This window comes from Solea senegalensis, linkage group LG1 (genome assembly GCF_019176455.1).
Source record: "Solea senegalensis isolate Sse05_10M linkage group LG1, IFAPA_SoseM_1, whole genome shotgun sequence".
Taxonomy (NCBI): domain Eukaryota; kingdom Metazoa; phylum Chordata; class Actinopteri; order Pleuronectiformes; family Soleidae; genus Solea; species Solea senegalensis.
The window spans coordinates 14,784,361-14,801,598 of NC_058021.1; the positions used below are offsets into that span (position 1 = coordinate 14,784,361).

Here is a 17,238-nt window from a genome sequence, read left to right on the forward strand (position 1 = left end):
GCTTTTCCCGTCAACGTCCCAATATTCAAAGTCCCTACTCTCAGTCCCAGACTCTTGCCTTTCCCTTCCTCCTCCTTCGACTTTGACCCACAGTTGCCCAATTTCCACTGTTACCCTGTAGGTTATCGGCACCAATGGCAGTCGTTGTTAACCCGGGCCTCGACCGATCAGGTATGGAAGTCATAGGTTCGATTCGCGTATTTGGTTTTGGCACAGGTTTTACGCCGGATGCCTTTCCTGACGCAACCCTCTGCATTTATCCGGGCTTGGGCCCGGCTCAAAAAGAAGTGACCTTAAACAAAAAGTGACAAAATAGAAGTAAATAATTATCTGATTTGCCACATGGGGCCTACCAGGAAGTAAGAATAACATTGAATAACCTCCAGGTGGGAACTGTGCAGTGATTAGTAACCTTTCACTTTATTTAGTGTCATATTAGTCAATATTTTCCCTTAATCACTTGTTTTAGGTCAATTTTGTAGATTATGGTCCCATTTAGAGGACGATAGACGATAAAGCAGGGCACTACAAAGCCAAAAACTTGAATTGAACACACACAACTGTTCATCCCATAATGGCCATGTGACTCCCTGTGTTCTACAGTTGCCATGTGTTCTACAGTTAACAGAATGTCGGTGTACTTTCTGAAACTTGTGGAGGTCATTTTTGGTCACTTGTCAGTGGACTGACCTGGTTGTCCATAACACGCCTCAATTAAGTACATTTTATATTAAAATTATATATTTTTTATGTACTAACACTATATAAAGGTACTCCCTGTTAGTTTTAAAGCACACCTGGGTTATGATGTGGTACATTTCTCATTGTCTACTAATGAATGACAGAGGAAAGGTAAGATTGTGTCATTTTACTCACTGTGCTATTGTTCAACTTCAGTTGTTTTGTATGTGTTATTGTAACAAACAGTCAGTTATTAGAGAATATCTGTTACAGATACTGCAATTAAATTTTTTTACACAATAATTTGTATAGTTACACAAAATTAATGTAATAGTTCATTTTAATTTTACACAGGACCTGAAGTTGTCATATGTGGAACTTTTAAAGGTTTTCTGTTCCCTCCATGTTCACTTTTGGGGAGCCTACCTATTATTATTATTTAACCTTTCATCTTTTGCTGCTGTATTCTGTGAGAGGTAAGCGACATGTGCTCGTTATTTCTTCACAACACAGACCGATATGATATTATATATAACATAATATAATACTGTAATTAAACTGTATAATCCCTATGAAGAGTGAAGTTACATTGCACAGTATTAGTATTGACACTGAACGATCATGTTTCAATACTGCTGTTGTCCAGCAGGTGATGTCATCGCTCCATAGTACTTTCCTGTGAGATCAGCTGCAGGTAAAAGGCCTGGCAAAGCAGTGTTGTTCAGGCACATTAATGTACTCCTTGGAATTATCCATATTTATATATGAATTATGTTAATGTTACAGTTTAAATGCTAATGAAGGGACTATGGTTTCAATCTCTGTACGGTTTAATTTTTATTACCCTTGCTGAGTTAAAGGTCCAGTGTGTAACAATCTACCGGTGAGGATGCAGCGTGTCTCAGTGGACCTTTAAAGCTCTTACTCCCACAGTTCTCAAACCATCACGTGTATGCAAGAGCTTCCTCGGTGGTACGGGGTTCTAAATTGTCCGTATGATTGAATGTTTTTGTCTCTGTGTGGCCCTGCGATGGACTGGCAAACTGCCTAGGGTGTGACCCCGCATATCGCCCTATGTCAGCTGAAATTGGCACAGCACCGCACGTGACCCTCCTGTGGAGGATAAAGTGGTAGAAACAATGGATGAATTAGAGTCACCTTTAAAGCCCCTTCTTAATCTAATGTCACTATACCAGTGTGCGAGGATGATGAGATTATTGGGACTAAATCTGCCTCCTGTGAAAAGTCCGTAATGGTGTCACTTTGAGAACTTCGGTGGTGTCTTGGGTCTAAAAAGTTTCAGAACCACTGATGAGCTTGATGCAAACCTGTAAAAATCTCAACAATCAGCACAAAAGAACAGAAAACAGAAGCACGGTCAGAGCCACATCCTGAATGCACCTTTGCTGCATTATTTACAGCACTATTTTTATTTGATCTCGATTTGATGGGCAGACATATTTAAGCTGAAGACGCCAAAATCTTCTTCTTCTTCTCCCCGCGCATCACATAGCAAAAAAAAAAAGATCGAGTGCTGTTGGTTGATCGTGAGTCCCAAAAAAACAAAAAGGTAATTAGTATGATTTTTCTGGATTAGAAAATAAAATAAACACAAGAGACTAACATGTAAAAACATATTCTATGACCAGAAATACCTCATGAATGACAACATATCAGCTACATACAAAAACATCAATAACATTTTTTTATATACTTACATATATATATTTAACCTTCTATACCCACTAAAAATATACCAACGAAGCAGCTATTGGTCAATCTGAGGAACTCGTTCGCAGGCGTGTTTTTGAAAACAGTTTTAAATATCCTTCAGCTGTAAATGTGTAAATAAAAAAATGAAGAGAGAGAGAAAAAAACGGTGGTGAGGGTGGTGGAATAAAGACAGGAAAATAAATATAAAAAAAAAAAAAATGTCCTGTGTTTATCCTGTGAGAGCCGTTTTTGGAATACTGCAGAGTGTGAGGAGGTAAGCCACTTCAACCAGCTTCTCCAGTGGATAAGAGTTTGTTCAATGATGGACCGTCTTGTCTTTGACCGCCCAACATGGACTTCCCAAAGTCTTTCATTCTCAGTTCGTCATCCACTAATGTACAAAGATTCACATACAGTTCCAAGACAACTGACGTAGGCCACAGACAAAATAGAAGGGCACTTTTTCTTTTTTTCAAGACCTAGCAACCTGGGATTGAACCCTTTTGTTTGGGTGAGAGGAGGGACAGGGACACAGTCTGGACTCAGGCGGCGGGGGGGGGCTGGGGCGGGGGACCGTGGGTTTAGCAGCCTTCTTGGTTGTCAAGAGTTTGTTTCACAGTTGAATCCATTATCTGCCCAGTCCTGCACAAACTTGGCAATATATATATGTGTATATATACAGTATATAAACTACAATCATTAACAAGAAAGGTGGGAGATTCATCCTTAAATGTGTCTTCTGTCGTCCGTGCGTGAACGTACTGTAGTGTGGGTTTGTGGTGTCTGAGGAGAAAAATAAAGTCCTGAGATATGCACTGTGCAGCTTCAGAAGAGAGTGTGGTAAAAGTGTGATCTATATAAAAATGAGAACGAAAGACAAAAAATATATTCAACTCTATAGCATTGATGTGTTTTTCTTGTGTGTGTGGGATGTGTACAGTATGTTAGGAGGGGCTGGACCGCGGCAGCGCCAGTATTCGTCCGTTGGTCTTTCCCCCGTTCATGTGTGTGAACGGGATGTGGTGTTCCTCGTAACTGCCCCTCAGACCCATGGAGGAGGCCTCGTCCCTGTCCAAACACTGCTCCCTCTGCGAGTAGGAGGACGGGTCCAGCGGGATGCTCTCCATGTTCTCCATGTCCAGGTCAAAGTCCTCGCTCTCAGGCGGCTTGTTCTCCTCGCTGTAGAAGAAGGACACGTCCTGGAAGGAAGGGTGCAGGTCCTCGCGCAGCATCTCGATGATCTCCTGGAAGGTGGGGCGCATCTTGGGGTTGTACTGCCAACACATCTGCATCAGGTTGTGTCTGGTAGAAGACACAGGGAGAGTGGCATCATGGTTAAAATGTCTCACTAAAACAGGCATCATTCCAGACTACCTAACAATCCAAGAGATCCAACAACACTCTGATCTGATGAAGTGGTGAATGATGTGACTCCATTGTTCAATCACACACCATTAAAAGCACAAGAATAAGCCATGTGTCCCTTTATTATGGCGAAAACAAGCAATGTACTCTAAGATGAGTCAATCCTAAATAAACCATCCAGCTACCATGAATATTCACTGAAGCACCTATTGTATATTCATCTACAACTACAAAAAGACCTGCTGTCGACACATGTACTTTGACAAAGTTTCCTAAACAATACTTTTTTCATGACTGGTCATTCATTTGTCGCACATGAAAAAAGCTGAGGCGACTTTTGTGTGACATTAAACCTCCAGGCCCAAACCTCTACTTCCACCTGTGAACATCTGAGAAATAATCCCAACAGTGTGGCGTCTGACTTACTTTTGTCTCTCCAAATGCCTCTTACAAAAGGATCAACAGTCAGCCAACTGGGAAAGCTTGTGATTGTGAACGCCTACTTTATGTCTATGACGAGTTGCTGTTTTCAGCCATGTTCCAACTGTATAATGCCGTCTTGCTTTACTCACACAGTGTGCTTCTTCTGCCTTGCGACATAAAATGTGCAGTAACTCTGTGTGCAGCTAGGGAATAACTGAGAGACAGTTGTGTGGAGCTCATGTGAACTCATTTACAGCTCAATGGTTTGACTCCAACAAAAAATGATGCAACGTTTCCAGACTTTTGAAAATCAATCTGGTCAAAAGATGGATATGCAAAGAATTTTGTCCTGGCAGTCTGAATAAGGCCTAAGACCTTCTGAGGTACATGTGTGGTTTTGAGTCAGGCTGTAACAAATAATGAAGAGGTTAGAATTCTCGCTTCTTGTGCTCACAATCTGTCGGCGCAGTTGTCTGGTCGGTCCAGGTAGTTGCCATCCATGACAAACTTGAGGACCTGCTCGTTGGACAGGCCCTGGTAAGGCTGCTCCGCCAGCGTGCTGATCTCCCACAGCACAACCCCAAACGACCTGGACAACAGGACGAAGAGAGAGAAAACAACGACACGGACAGAATGAAGACGAGCCCATTAGACACCTAACAGAGTCGATGTGTCTGTAAACACTTGAGGCAGAGAGCAGGCTGATGACGAGGGGAACAAGCAACAGCAGGAGCAGCCGCTGCGATGCTGGTAAACAACGTTAGATTATAAACCGTTTGAATCCCTCATTTAGTGTTTACAGGTTTGTCATGAAGGTAAAAAGACTAAATCTATGTGTTAAAATGTATGATTCTGCTCGACATAAACTGATTTAACATTTGATTGCAGGGACACAGAGATGATACCGACCAGCAGTCTGAATGTGCAGTGAAGACTCCGTCCTTCAGAGACTCCGGTGCCATCCACCTGACGGGCAGGAGACCCTTCCCTCCTTTACGGTAGTAGTCGGTCTCGTAGATGTCTCTGGTCATACCAAAGTCTGGGAAGGAAAGAGGTGAAATTTAAAGATGAATAATAAGATTTTTTTGTATTTGAATGTTTAAAACTGTAAACATATATATATATATAGCAACCCCACTTTTCCCCAGTTTTCAGTGTCATGTTTTATCCAGACTTAAAATGACAATTACACGCAGAAATTAAATGCAGAATAGCACAGATTCTCCATCAACCATTTTAATGCATCTCTCCACTGTTTACGGATCACTGCCAGAAATGTGGGCATCATATTTGACTGTCATCTCTTGTTTGACAGTCAAGTGCCTAAGGTTCCTGCAATCCTGTTTTGCTCAACTCAGGATTATCTCTAAAACAAAATGCCTTCCCTCGACCGCTGGCCTTTGAAAAGTGATTCATGCTTTTATTATTTCTTCACATCTGGATCCTTGTATTGCACTTTACTATGCTGCAAAATGCTGTCGCTAGGCTACTAATCAACACTAAGAGATGGGAACATGTTGATCCTATTTTTTTTTCCTCTGTTTACCAGTTGCTCTACCACTGAGCTACCGTCGCCCCGTATAAGCACGTCTCCTAATAGAGCTTTTTCACAGCAGATGTTTGTCAACATGATCTAGTTAGTGGTGGCCCTAGTTTTACTCGTAAAATTAATCAGAGCTCCTCTCACACACAGGTGTAAGAGAAACAGGTTTGTGTGTCACCGTAGGCCACACAGTAAATACTTTCTAACCTGTAGAAGCTGTAAAATATGTTATTTTCTGGATGTGTTCCAATTAGGTGATAGAGAAAAGGTTCTCTGTGCAGTAGCAGTGTAAACTGTTCACTCCTCCAGTGGGATTGGAAACGCAACCACTGCAGGGCTCCAAGTCTTCATCACGACTTAGGCCAAATCACAACTCGAGAGTGTTTAAGAGTACCTCCTATTTTGACGGTGAGATCGTGAGCTACCATGCAGTTCCTGGCTGCCAGGTCCCTGTGGACAAATTTCTTGGCGTTAAGGTAAGCCATGCCGTCTGCAATCTCAGCAGCCATTTGGATCATCTCCTTCAGAGTGGGCGGTGGACGGCCGGGGTTGTTCTGAGGGAAACAAGGAGGAACTTTAACTTTATCATGCGTTACCACAGAGACACGGACAGAGAAACACCATTTTCTTTCCATGTCAACAACTTCCGGATTCAAAGCTGGTCTTGAAACCATGTTTTGATACTTCGAAAAAAAAAAAAAAAATGGATTTACATGCAGAGCTTAGTAATAACACCGGTTGAGTTGAGCTCTAAAGAGGCCAGTGCAGGGCTGCAGCCATGTTTTTATTTGACTTTAGTGCTGATTGCACAAGCCTCCTGTCAACATACAGCAGCTCAATCCTGCTCCGATTCCAGGTCATGTACCATTTGCATATTTACACACTCCCCAAGGTGACACTTGAACAGAACATTATTGTCTGCATCTGTACACAAAAGCGAACTGTGGCATTTAGAGAGCTATATGTATAGGTGTGGAAGGTTTTAGGAATAGACAGTCCCTTGTGTTCAAAACAAAACAAAAAACCCACAGATTGCAAATAGAGTTTCTATATGTAATGTGCAACAACCTGGCCGCAGAAAACATCAGTGGAGCAAACAATTATGGTGTAAACTGCTGGTTAATGTGAACTTGGTTGGAATAAAGTTGTGGCGAGTCTTCAGCTAAAACTGAAGCTGTACAGACTATGTATTTACAAAACTACTCACATTTCAGTGGTCCTCTTTTATGCCCTTTATTGTAAACATGGTTTCTGATGCTATATGTAAGAAATGGATCGTATTAAGTCATTGAATGACCATTATGTTTTTTTCCCCACAACTTAAATGTGTATTTATGGGCTGCAAACTCTTGCTAATGTTTTGGTTTGGTGTTTTGGTCTGTTGTGCCACCAGAAATAACTGAAGTAATGCTGCAGTCACACCTGAGGTGAATTTTCCACATTATGCCACACGACATTCACTTCATATGCGCTGCAAGATAATTGTTGAGCTCATCCTGTCTGCATTTGTGTATATTGTCATGTACCAGGAAGACAAACTATCTGTACTGTAGATAAAACATCTAGTGTCCTAGAGCTCGGGGTATGAACACACAGAGATGCCAAATGTCACTGGAACAAAAAAAGCTCACTACACCACTTGTAGCTTGTAAAAACACCAGTTAAATATTTCTACGTCTCTGAGTGACACAGGCACGTGTGTAGTTGTTGTGTCATTACCTCAGCATCAGGTCGCAGAGAGCGTAGGAAGCTCTTCAGGTCTCCGTGGGTCATCAGCTCCATCACCACCAGGGTGGGCTGACCCTTGGACACGACGCCCAGCAGACGCACCTGTGAGACAAACAGGAGTGGTCATTCCTATTTCATGAGCTACTGTATGTTTGACATGGACACAAATAGCTGGAATGAAAATTCTCGTCAGAATAAAGACACCACATGGAAACACGCCAGTCTGAATACTGGTTATTACAAGTCAACAAAAACTTCTCTAGAAAAATGTCTCTCCTCACCACATGATGGCAGCTGAAGGCCTTCATGACCGAGGCCTCGTTCAAGAACTCGATTCTCTCCCTCAGGCTGGCGGACTCGTTCACCGTCTTCACCGCTACGTGTGTGTCGCACTCGCCCTTTATGATGTCCTTGGCGATGCCCTCGTAGACCATGCCGAAGGAGCCCTGACCCAGTTCCCTCAGAATGGCGATCTTGTCTCTTGCCACCTCCCACTCGTCCTCCTCGTACACTGTGGACACATTTAGAGGAAAATATTACGGCTCAATTTAACAAACTTTACATGCAGAAGAAAAACTTAATAGGAGTAAAGAGATTCATCCTCATGCAACCATTAAAAAATGTACACTACAAAAACTGCTATCAAACCTGATCATAAAAAAACAACAACAACAACATTCATTTTGTTTTGCATTTTAAATGACAATTTTAACAAAAATGACTTTTTGTGTAGGGTCATTTTAATTATTTTCTAATATGTTTTCACTTGCTATTTACTGTATGCCACAATACCAGGGAAATTACATCTACACTAAACAGAGGAAAATAGGGTCAAAATGATGAAAATTTGAAATTCTGTGCTGGAACGTCATAATGGAAGCATAATAACATTGAAGGCACTTTTCTTTTTTACATAGTGTAGTTATGTCATAAAACCTTAAGTCAATGTTTTTAAAATCAAAAATGTATATACAAGTTCAATTATCAATAAATGAATAAAAGATGTTGTGTCTGAGAGGTCTAAGGTGAGCAGACAGATTAGTTTTTTTTTATTACTGGCTGAATAATAAATCCATCATAAAAACAGCCTCTACATCATTGATCATATCATTAAAACCATTTCTTACCATCATTAGCACTGAGATACTCTGGGTTTGAAGAGGCGTAGATGGGACCGCTTGGTCCTTGAGTTTGACTGAAAGGTAAACAAGGAGCACATTTATTAAAAAACACAGGAAATTATTTAAAAACAAAAAACTGCTTTTGAAAAAACCTCATTTACTCTATACCTCTTCTTGAACATGAAAAACCCGACCGCGGCCACAAACATCAGCAGGACAAAGCAGATGACCGGAGCGATCACGATCTTCACAATGTAGAGAGGATCGCCTGTTCAAAACATCCGCCCAGAGACAATGAGTGACAGTTTAGAGGAAGAACATAAATTACCTCTTATGAAACAAGCGTGTTATATTACAGCCAGGACCAATTAGCTGCTCTGTGAACACCATCTTTTCAAAATAGTTAATAAAAGATTTTATTTGTGTTAATGTTCCGCTTGTTCACACATTTCTACCCATTTTGACAGCAGCTGGTCAGTGTAGATATAAAAGAACTTCACATTGACCAGCTCTCAGCTTCAGTTTACAGATAAATCAAATGTTGTTTCTTTTTTTCTCCGAAAGGAAAGTACATATTTAATTCAACGTTACTAGTCTCACGAGTTTAGATGCTAAGGGAAGGCTTCACACTTGTGAAAGTGAGGGAAGACGTGAAGGATATTCAGCTGTAGGGGTGGGAATCACAAGGATATCTCGTGATACGATATCAATAATATCACGATACAGCAATTCTGTGATAATTAATATATTGCAAGACACAATTTTTTATAACACAGAGAACAAAGTGCATCAAGTCCAAAGCCCCTTTTCCACCTATGGTCCCAGCTCGCCTTTAGAAAGAGAAACGTGTTGATAGATTGTGCTGCGGGGCACTGGTGAGTTTATGAAGCAGAACGTGTGGTTTGCTGATTAATGTGTTGGAATAATTCTGCAGTTGCTGGGCTATGTAAATAACCAAAACCATTCTTTGGCAGATGTACAACTCTCTACAGTGTGGAGTCCTAATTATCATTCCAGATAAGCACGTCTCAAGCTTTTCACAATGCATAAACCTCGGTGAGAATATCAACGGAGCCGCACGACAGACGAGACTTACTCGCGTCCTGGACGTAGAAATATGTGGGCTCAGTCCAGGATCCATTTCCGGCCAGTGATGTGGCTCGGATCCTCACGGTGTAGTTCCCAGGATGCATCACTTTCAGCTTGCAGCCTCTGGACACTTTGAACATGTTCCGAGATACGCAGTAATGCTGCTCCTGCAATGGAAGGAGGAAGCAGCTGCGTCAGGATAGCCCAAGTTTTTTAATATGATGTCAAAAATAACATTTTGACTCAGTTGAAGAGATATGCTTTCTTCTCCCTGTTAAAACTTGTTTCCACTGTGGAAACATCTGTTTTATTTATCGTTGCCCCACACTAAATAACCATCTGTTTTGTAGTCCTGTCTCCATGGCAACTAAAACACGTTGCAACGGCAAAATTACTTCTCCATTCAGTTCAAACAAAATACACGACTGAGACCATTAGGCCAAAATTTGAAAAAACACAAGACAGGTAATTAGAATGACCCGTGTTATTTGTCTGTATGCCTGCACGGCTAAACCATTTCATCTGATTGGTCTTTCATTACCTGCACAAACCGGCACCCAGACACACATCACTACTTTAACTGGAGCAATAACAGGCATGACAGATGTGCGTGCGTCGTGTTTGTTCACCTCCGTGTCGCCGAGTCTCTTGTAGTTGACCTCGTACAGGATGATCATGCCGTTAGGAGCTAGAGGTTCCTGCCACGTGATATGAACCGTATTCTCCGTCACCTCGTATTTGATTGGGCTCACAATATCGTCGGCTTTGGCTGTGGAGGAGAAAGTCACAGGGTCACACTCTGCTGCTCTTCAGTTTCAGGAGAAACAGAAGATGAGCGTCTGCTTAGATTAATGGCTATGACATGACACCACGTCATGTGGCTGCAACAGGAACTTAGCTGCCTCTGTCTCGACGCTGAAAGTGGGACAAAAATGCAAATGAACCTAGATAAGAAAGGAACATAAGACCGGCAATAAAAGTCCCCTGTATTTATTATTTCCTTCAGTGAGATTTACAGGTCACAGTGAGAAAAGCACAGGTGCAGATAATGAAATGAAATGAATGATGGCTGACTTTTATAGTGTCTGCTGGCTCACAGTCACACTGCCCTGACTGACATCAGCTGAAAACACACTCTGTCAAAATATCTGCTGTAAAACAGCCTATAATATTACATATAAATGTTGCCGGATTGTGATTTTCAGGTTATTCCGGGTTATTGGGTGTAAGCTGGGTGAGCGTCGCTCGCCAAAAGCTACAGCCATCATCGTGTTTTCAATATAAACTCTTATCAGAAGCACCCCTCCTCCAGTTTAGACGAGATGCTGCGGTGACTCATTGTCTGGCTGCTAAGGCTGGAGCGTGTTAGTTAGCATACTACTAAGGGGTTATTGTTGGCCATGCAGCAACAAAATAAAAAAAAAAAAAACACACAATAAAACATATAAACAATCAAGACATGGGAACATGCTTTTGTTCCACAGCAATAATCAGCGCTATCACTGTGTCTTTACCTTCAGGCATGGTGCGGGCGCTGACATAGGCTGCCATGCTGCAGCGGGCAGGGTCAGTCGGATGGTTGCAGGCGTGGATCTCGATCTGGTAGCTGGTGAAGTGCCGCAGGTTAGAGATGACGGTGGACTCTTTGGCGGGGACGCTGATCACCCTCTTGGTGCTCTCAAAGGTCTCCTCGCCCTCGTCCTCGGGGAGGCGCGTGCCCTCGGGAAGGCTGGGGGCGGTGGCGTGGAAGGGGAGCGTTTTGTTGGCGATTCCCACCACAGCGCGACGCTGCCTGGAGCGTCTAGATAAAAACAACAACAACAACAACAACAAGGCATGCTTTACAGGAGCTTTAAGGACAACAGACCCTTCTCTTCATGTTTTCTATGAAGTTCTCACTTTATCTCAAAGACTTCGTTGTGCAGGTAGTTCTCAAAGGTCTTGCGGTACTCCGAGTCCTCCTTCTCCTTCTTGAGCTCTTTGTCAGTTTTGGGGCAGGCGCAGCATCGTGACCCTTGGCCCTGCTCCTCGGTCTGGTTCCTCTTCTGCTCCTCTTCGTTGTCCACCTGCGTAGGCACCCGTGACGGCAACTTCATCCCTGATGGAATGGGGTCAGACAAGGCAACCAGAGAGGAAAAGAGAAAATAAACAGTGAGAAATGTGACGGCAACTGCAAATAGCACAGGCACATAACAGACATATGCACAAATAGCAATGTACACACACACACGCACACCTGAGGGGGCATGTCTGTCACTGTCATCCCTCACCTCCTCCTCACCCTCTCTCTCTCGTGGAGATAAATTACTCGTGACATGACCTCCCTGCAGACTTCCATCTCTCTGAATATGTTGGAGACACAGGTTGGTAACATCCTGATTATCTTAGCTCCCGGTTTATGAAGTTCAAGGCTGAAATTTAACGTAATCCAAATAGAAAACGATATAATCCCTGTTGAGGACAAGAGTTCAAGTCTAGCAACTATCAGGTTTCTTCAGTACCAACATTAGGATTGAGACACGGTCTCTGGGTATTGACAGATACTGAGAATCAGTAGTGTCACAGCGTCCAGTAAACAACCTGAAGCAGTAAATAGTTTTTGAGTGCCGAAAGCTGCTCGACTAATGGAAAGCTATAAAATGACGTCTCTCTCTCTCTCTCGCTGTCTGACACAGTCTGAAACACTAAACCACTAAAACAGGAGCAGAGACACGAGAGCAGGACAACCACAAACGCAGCGTCTCACCCTTCTGACAGTAGTCAAACTTGTAGAGCTCGATGGCTTCAGGCTGCTGCTGGCAGAAGACCAGGTAGTGAGTGATGTTGCCGTTGGGGTCATTGGGAGGTTTCCACTTGAGGATGATTTGGGACGAAGAGTTGGACGAGGAAATCGGGTCCAGCGGGACTGAGGGTTCTGGGGGAGACATCACAGGAAGTCAGGGAGGAATTTTTACTGCGCGTCAGAGCGGCAAGAAAACAAGTATGAAATGTGACAACATGAATCATGGACCTGAAAAATAAAATTTTAATATTTTCCCCTTTCAGGGTTCACAAGGGAATCTCATTACGACTTTACCAAGGAAAACAACTACTGCTCTAAAAGGCAGCCTGTGTACAGTGAAATTAAAGGTACGGTATACAATGTTTTAAAATTGCATTGAAATAAAGACTATTTTGTTTTTGTAGCTTTAGAATAAGCCTTTCATATGTGCTTTAAGCAAAGGCCTTGCTTTACAGAGGCGGCCACCTTGTGGCATTTAGCATTTTGGAGCAGAAGCTTGCTACGCAAACGGAGGAGAACAATAAACTTTCGGGCCACCGTAGTTGCCTAATGCTCTTGGGAAAGGGAGGGGTGAGCGAGGAGTCTTCCATTAGTTAGAAACTACAGCTTCACCATTATTCTTCTTTTGGCTTCGCTCCCTTTCTCAGTCAGTGACTTGTATTTCACTGGAAAAGCTTCACGAGCTTCAGGGGAAATATCATCATCTGTGTGTGTGTGTGTGTGTGTGTTTGATAACTAAATACTATTGTGGGATGTGCAACAATGGAAAAAAGGTGTGGCTGATCTTTATAGTACTAAACATAACTGTCATTAAAGTGATGGAAGGCAATGCTATTGACAGTCTCCCAGCCTGATTACATCAAACTGACACCTGTCACTTATTCACTCGATGGGTGCAGTGCTGACTTTGGCGGTGTTTGGATAAGAAGTACAAGAGATATTCACAGGAAAGCCGCCTATGCTGCTTACAAATGGCCGTATCCACGTAAGGAAAACTTAATTTGATGCACGACGGCCTCGCAATTAATGGAAGTGATCAAAAAATAGCACAGATGTAACGCTGTTTCAGCTCAATTTGCATTTCATGTCACACTTACTGAGTACACACTTGCTATGTGATAAGCACCTGTCCACTCTGGGTCTGTCCCTTCTGCCTATTTCATAGCTAAGTGCATCACTTTGATGTTTGTGTTCACCGCATAATACACTTGTAATAAGCACAATCTAATATTTAGTGCTATGAACCTCACTATTTACCAGGAATTTACCTGTGTATCTATATATATATATATATACATATACATACATATTTTATTATATTAAAGACTTAATGCCCACGATGCATATTACATAAAGAAGGTACTTTCCTCTGTGCCACAGCTGGTGTTTTAATGCATTTCAGTTTGACTTGAAGGTTTCAAGGTTTTCAGAGAGGAAGTTGTGATAGCTTTAGTTTGGATTTATATTTGTATTTAGCTGCGGTTTTATAGGCTTAGTTTCACATCTTCTTCTCTGTACTGTTACTGTACTGTGAAGATTACCTCATCTTTTAACTTTAAATATGCCTTCATTTGACCTTTCCCGTTGTTACACTGATTGTAGAACAATCGGTTGCACAGAAACCTTAGTTTACAATAAAAGCCCCGACAAGTTAAGTCGTGCAATAAGATGCCGTCAAGACGCACTCACTACCACGCTTGTTTATCTGTTTTTCCTAATTAGTTAAATAAATAGCACTGACGCAAGAAGCACAACAAACATGAGTCACAGTGTGACATGCAAAAGCCTGGACGGAAACAGGCCCCAGCCACAGGTGCTTTTTGTTTAATCAGATTACTCATCTAAATGTGTTTTTTGCTTTTTGCATCACTTGAGGCCAGCTGATAAAACACAAGACAATTAGGTTAAGTGTGGCTTCAACACTGAGTGACGGCGGATCATCTGTGAATCAGATTCTTGACAAAGAAAGACACTTGTGATTAAACGCGATAAATGTCCTGGCCTGAAATGTCCTGACCAACTGGTTCGGCCGCATTGTCAGACTAAGTTTCACCAGCAACAGCTCATTTGTAATGACAGCTTTGCCCTTCTGACACTGCTGGTTAGACACGACACAGACAAGGAACATACACAACTGTGGAGAGGAAGTTGTTTAGACAGGCCTTCCTGAATACAATGAACCCAAACAGCACAGGACACCACACTTAGTGGGTGGCAGTGTACAATTAGAATTACAATTAGAGTCGAGGTGCACACTTGTAACGGCCGTGTGATGGACTGACACCTCGCATGAGAAGGCACCGCACAGAGCAGTGGTACCTGAGAGCGACCGTGCCATCTGTCATTACACACTCACACGATCTATCAATAATTAGACTGTATATCCTTCAGTATATAAACATTAGAGCTGAAACATTTAATCGATTATTAATCGATTACTAAATGAATCGACAACTATTGGATAATTGATAATTCGGTTTGAAGCTTTTTTCATGATTAAAACGAGATTTCCGATTGTCTAAGCTTCTTAAATGTGAGTATTTTCTTCATTTCTTTGCTCTGAATAAGAAAGAAATCATTAAAAGTCTATAATTTTGGTTTGTGGACATTTGAGAACATTTCCATGTTTGACAAACACCGATCAACATTTTTTAAGGTTTTCTGATATTTTATGGATCAAATGATTAACCTATTAATCGAGAAAATAATCGACAGATTAATAGATTATGAAAATAATCGTTAGTTGCAGCAGTTATTATTACTATTATTATTATTATTATTATTGTTGTATAATTTTGCATGCACGTGTAATGACAAAACAAGAATTTTATATTTGTATGCGACACTGTTTCTTAAAGGGTCACACGGTGGTTTAGTGGTTAGCACTCTCGCCTTGCAGCGAGAAGACCCGGGTTCAAGCCCCGGTTGGAACAAGGGCCTTTCTGCATGGAGTTTGCATGTTCTCCCCGTGTGTGCGTGGGTTCTCTCCGGGTACTCCGGCTTCCTCCCACAGTCCAAAAACATGCAGTGTGGGGAATAGGTAAATTGGACACTCTAAAATTGACCATAGGAGTGAGTGTGAGAGTGAATGGTTGTTTGTCTCTAGTTGTGTGTGGCCCTGCGATGGACTGGCGAACTGTCCAGGGTGTACCACGCCTATCGCCCGATGTAGCTGAGATTGGCACAGCACCCCCCGCGACCCTCTGGTGGAGGATAAAGCGGTTAGATGATGACTGACTGACTGACTGACTGTTTCTTAAAATTACCCACGATGTTCAGTCAGTTCTCATTCATTCCTAATAATGGCCACAAACGTCCAAAGCATTTCTATGAATTAAAATATTAAATTCTTTAAATTGACAGAGCATAAAATAAATCCTGGAAACAAAACTAGACTAAAGCTATAATGTGTCTTTTGATTTAGTACAATTTCCCTTCAGACTAACATGTTTAATAAGTATTTTAAGTAAGTATATAAGCCTAAATGACAGCACTGATGCAGAATACACACACACACGTATATACACGCTTTTTCCACAACGGGAAGTTAGATTTACATTTAAGCATTTAGCAGACGCTTTTAGACTTACAAAAGAGGAATAACCTACAGAGAAGCATTCTTGGAAAGAACTTCATTATGTAGGAACAGCAGACTGATAGAGTGCAGAGGGAGGGGGGGAGGGAGTAAAGGTAAGTGCTCGGACAGAAGATGCTCTGGAATTGGCCTGGAATGTTTTCCTGTATATACAGCAGGAAACAAACAGATGGAAAACACATTTAACAACTACAAAAACACTGGGACAATGGAAATCTCTGCAGAAGCCAGCAACCTGTCCCTGTGTCATTTCACAAAGAATTACTCAGAAAAAATAATTATGAATCCCCCTTAGGCCATTACATACACCCCCAACTGTACCTCATATTTTTTAGTTATGCTACTCACAGACAGAAACACCAGGTCCTTGGTGGATGTAATTAATATTTAAGTCATTATATCAGTCATTATTATTATATGACATTTGATTCATTTCCAACATTGATGTGATCTGGAGCCTGGATGGATTAAAAAAGCTAATTAGTTCAGTTTTAAACTATTAATACAGATTTACAGACGTCAAAAAAATGCTTGATGAAATTTAAGAATTTAAAATACCCTCTGGCATAATATACATATTTAAACTTTAGAGGAAACTTATTGTACTAGTTGTTTAAAGTTTTGAACATCCCGGTGTGGCGGAAAAAGCTTTCCGTCATGTTTCATGGCTGCATTTCTGTATTGTTTAATAATAAAAAAAATAATAAAAGTATATTTAGGTGTTTAGTGTGTCACTGGAGAAGCTTCACTGCTTCAGGGGAAATGTTGCCATGCTCTGTTTGATGACTAAATGCTATTGTGGGATCTGCAACGACGGAAAAGGTGGGGCCGATCTGTTCTACCTTATGTTTAAAGGATTAAACAATAGTATCGTCATGAAAGTGATGGAGTTATATTTAGCCTTTACATTTTGATCCACTTGGTTAAAGGAGACTGAACCAGTTTTTTTTTACAGTTTTGCCCATTTTAAGAAATAATGAAAAGTTTGTTTTGTGATGTCATCAGTGGGTAGATTGACTCCTGTAGACAGGAAGTTGATAGCAGGAGGACAAACTTATAGATAAGCAGGTAATAAAATAGTGCCAAACCACAGTTGAACTAGCTAATTTGGTAATTTCTGTTGCTTTTATTTGGTTTTATTGGCCTCTCCTGTATTCATGTGGCTTTAGCGAAAGGCTTTAATGAAACAGGAATGTTC

The 17,238-nt window shown here is 41.6% G+C and overlaps 1 protein-coding gene across 1 annotated transcript in view; it reads right to left on the bottom strand.

The window, feature by feature from the left end:
- Positions 1-2,072: 2,072 nt before the first annotated feature.
- Positions 2,073-17,238, bottom strand: part of insra (insulin receptor a) — a 57,704-nt gene continuing 42,538 nt past the window's right edge. Inside the window, exons 9-21 of the mRNA XM_044024946.1 lie at positions 12,410-12,577; positions 11,563-11,761; positions 11,178-11,464; positions 10,293-10,432; positions 9,671-9,830; positions 8,743-8,842; positions 8,581-8,648; positions 7,735-7,964; positions 7,445-7,555; positions 6,120-6,279; positions 5,092-5,221; positions 4,637-4,771; positions 2,073-3,696 (exon numbers count right to left, since the gene is read on the bottom strand). Of these exons, the coding sequence (XP_043880881.1) occupies positions 3,339-3,696; positions 4,637-4,771; positions 5,092-5,221; positions 6,120-6,279; positions 7,445-7,555; positions 7,735-7,964; positions 8,581-8,648; positions 8,743-8,842; positions 9,671-9,830; positions 10,293-10,432; positions 11,178-11,464; positions 11,563-11,761; positions 12,410-12,577 (2,246 nt within the window). The 3' untranslated portion in view covers positions 2,073-3,338. The remainder of the gene's footprint in view (positions 3,697-4,636; positions 4,772-5,091; positions 5,222-6,119; positions 6,280-7,444; positions 7,556-7,734; positions 7,965-8,580; positions 8,649-8,742; positions 8,843-9,670; positions 9,831-10,292; positions 10,433-11,177; positions 11,465-11,562; positions 11,762-12,409; positions 12,578-17,238) is intronic.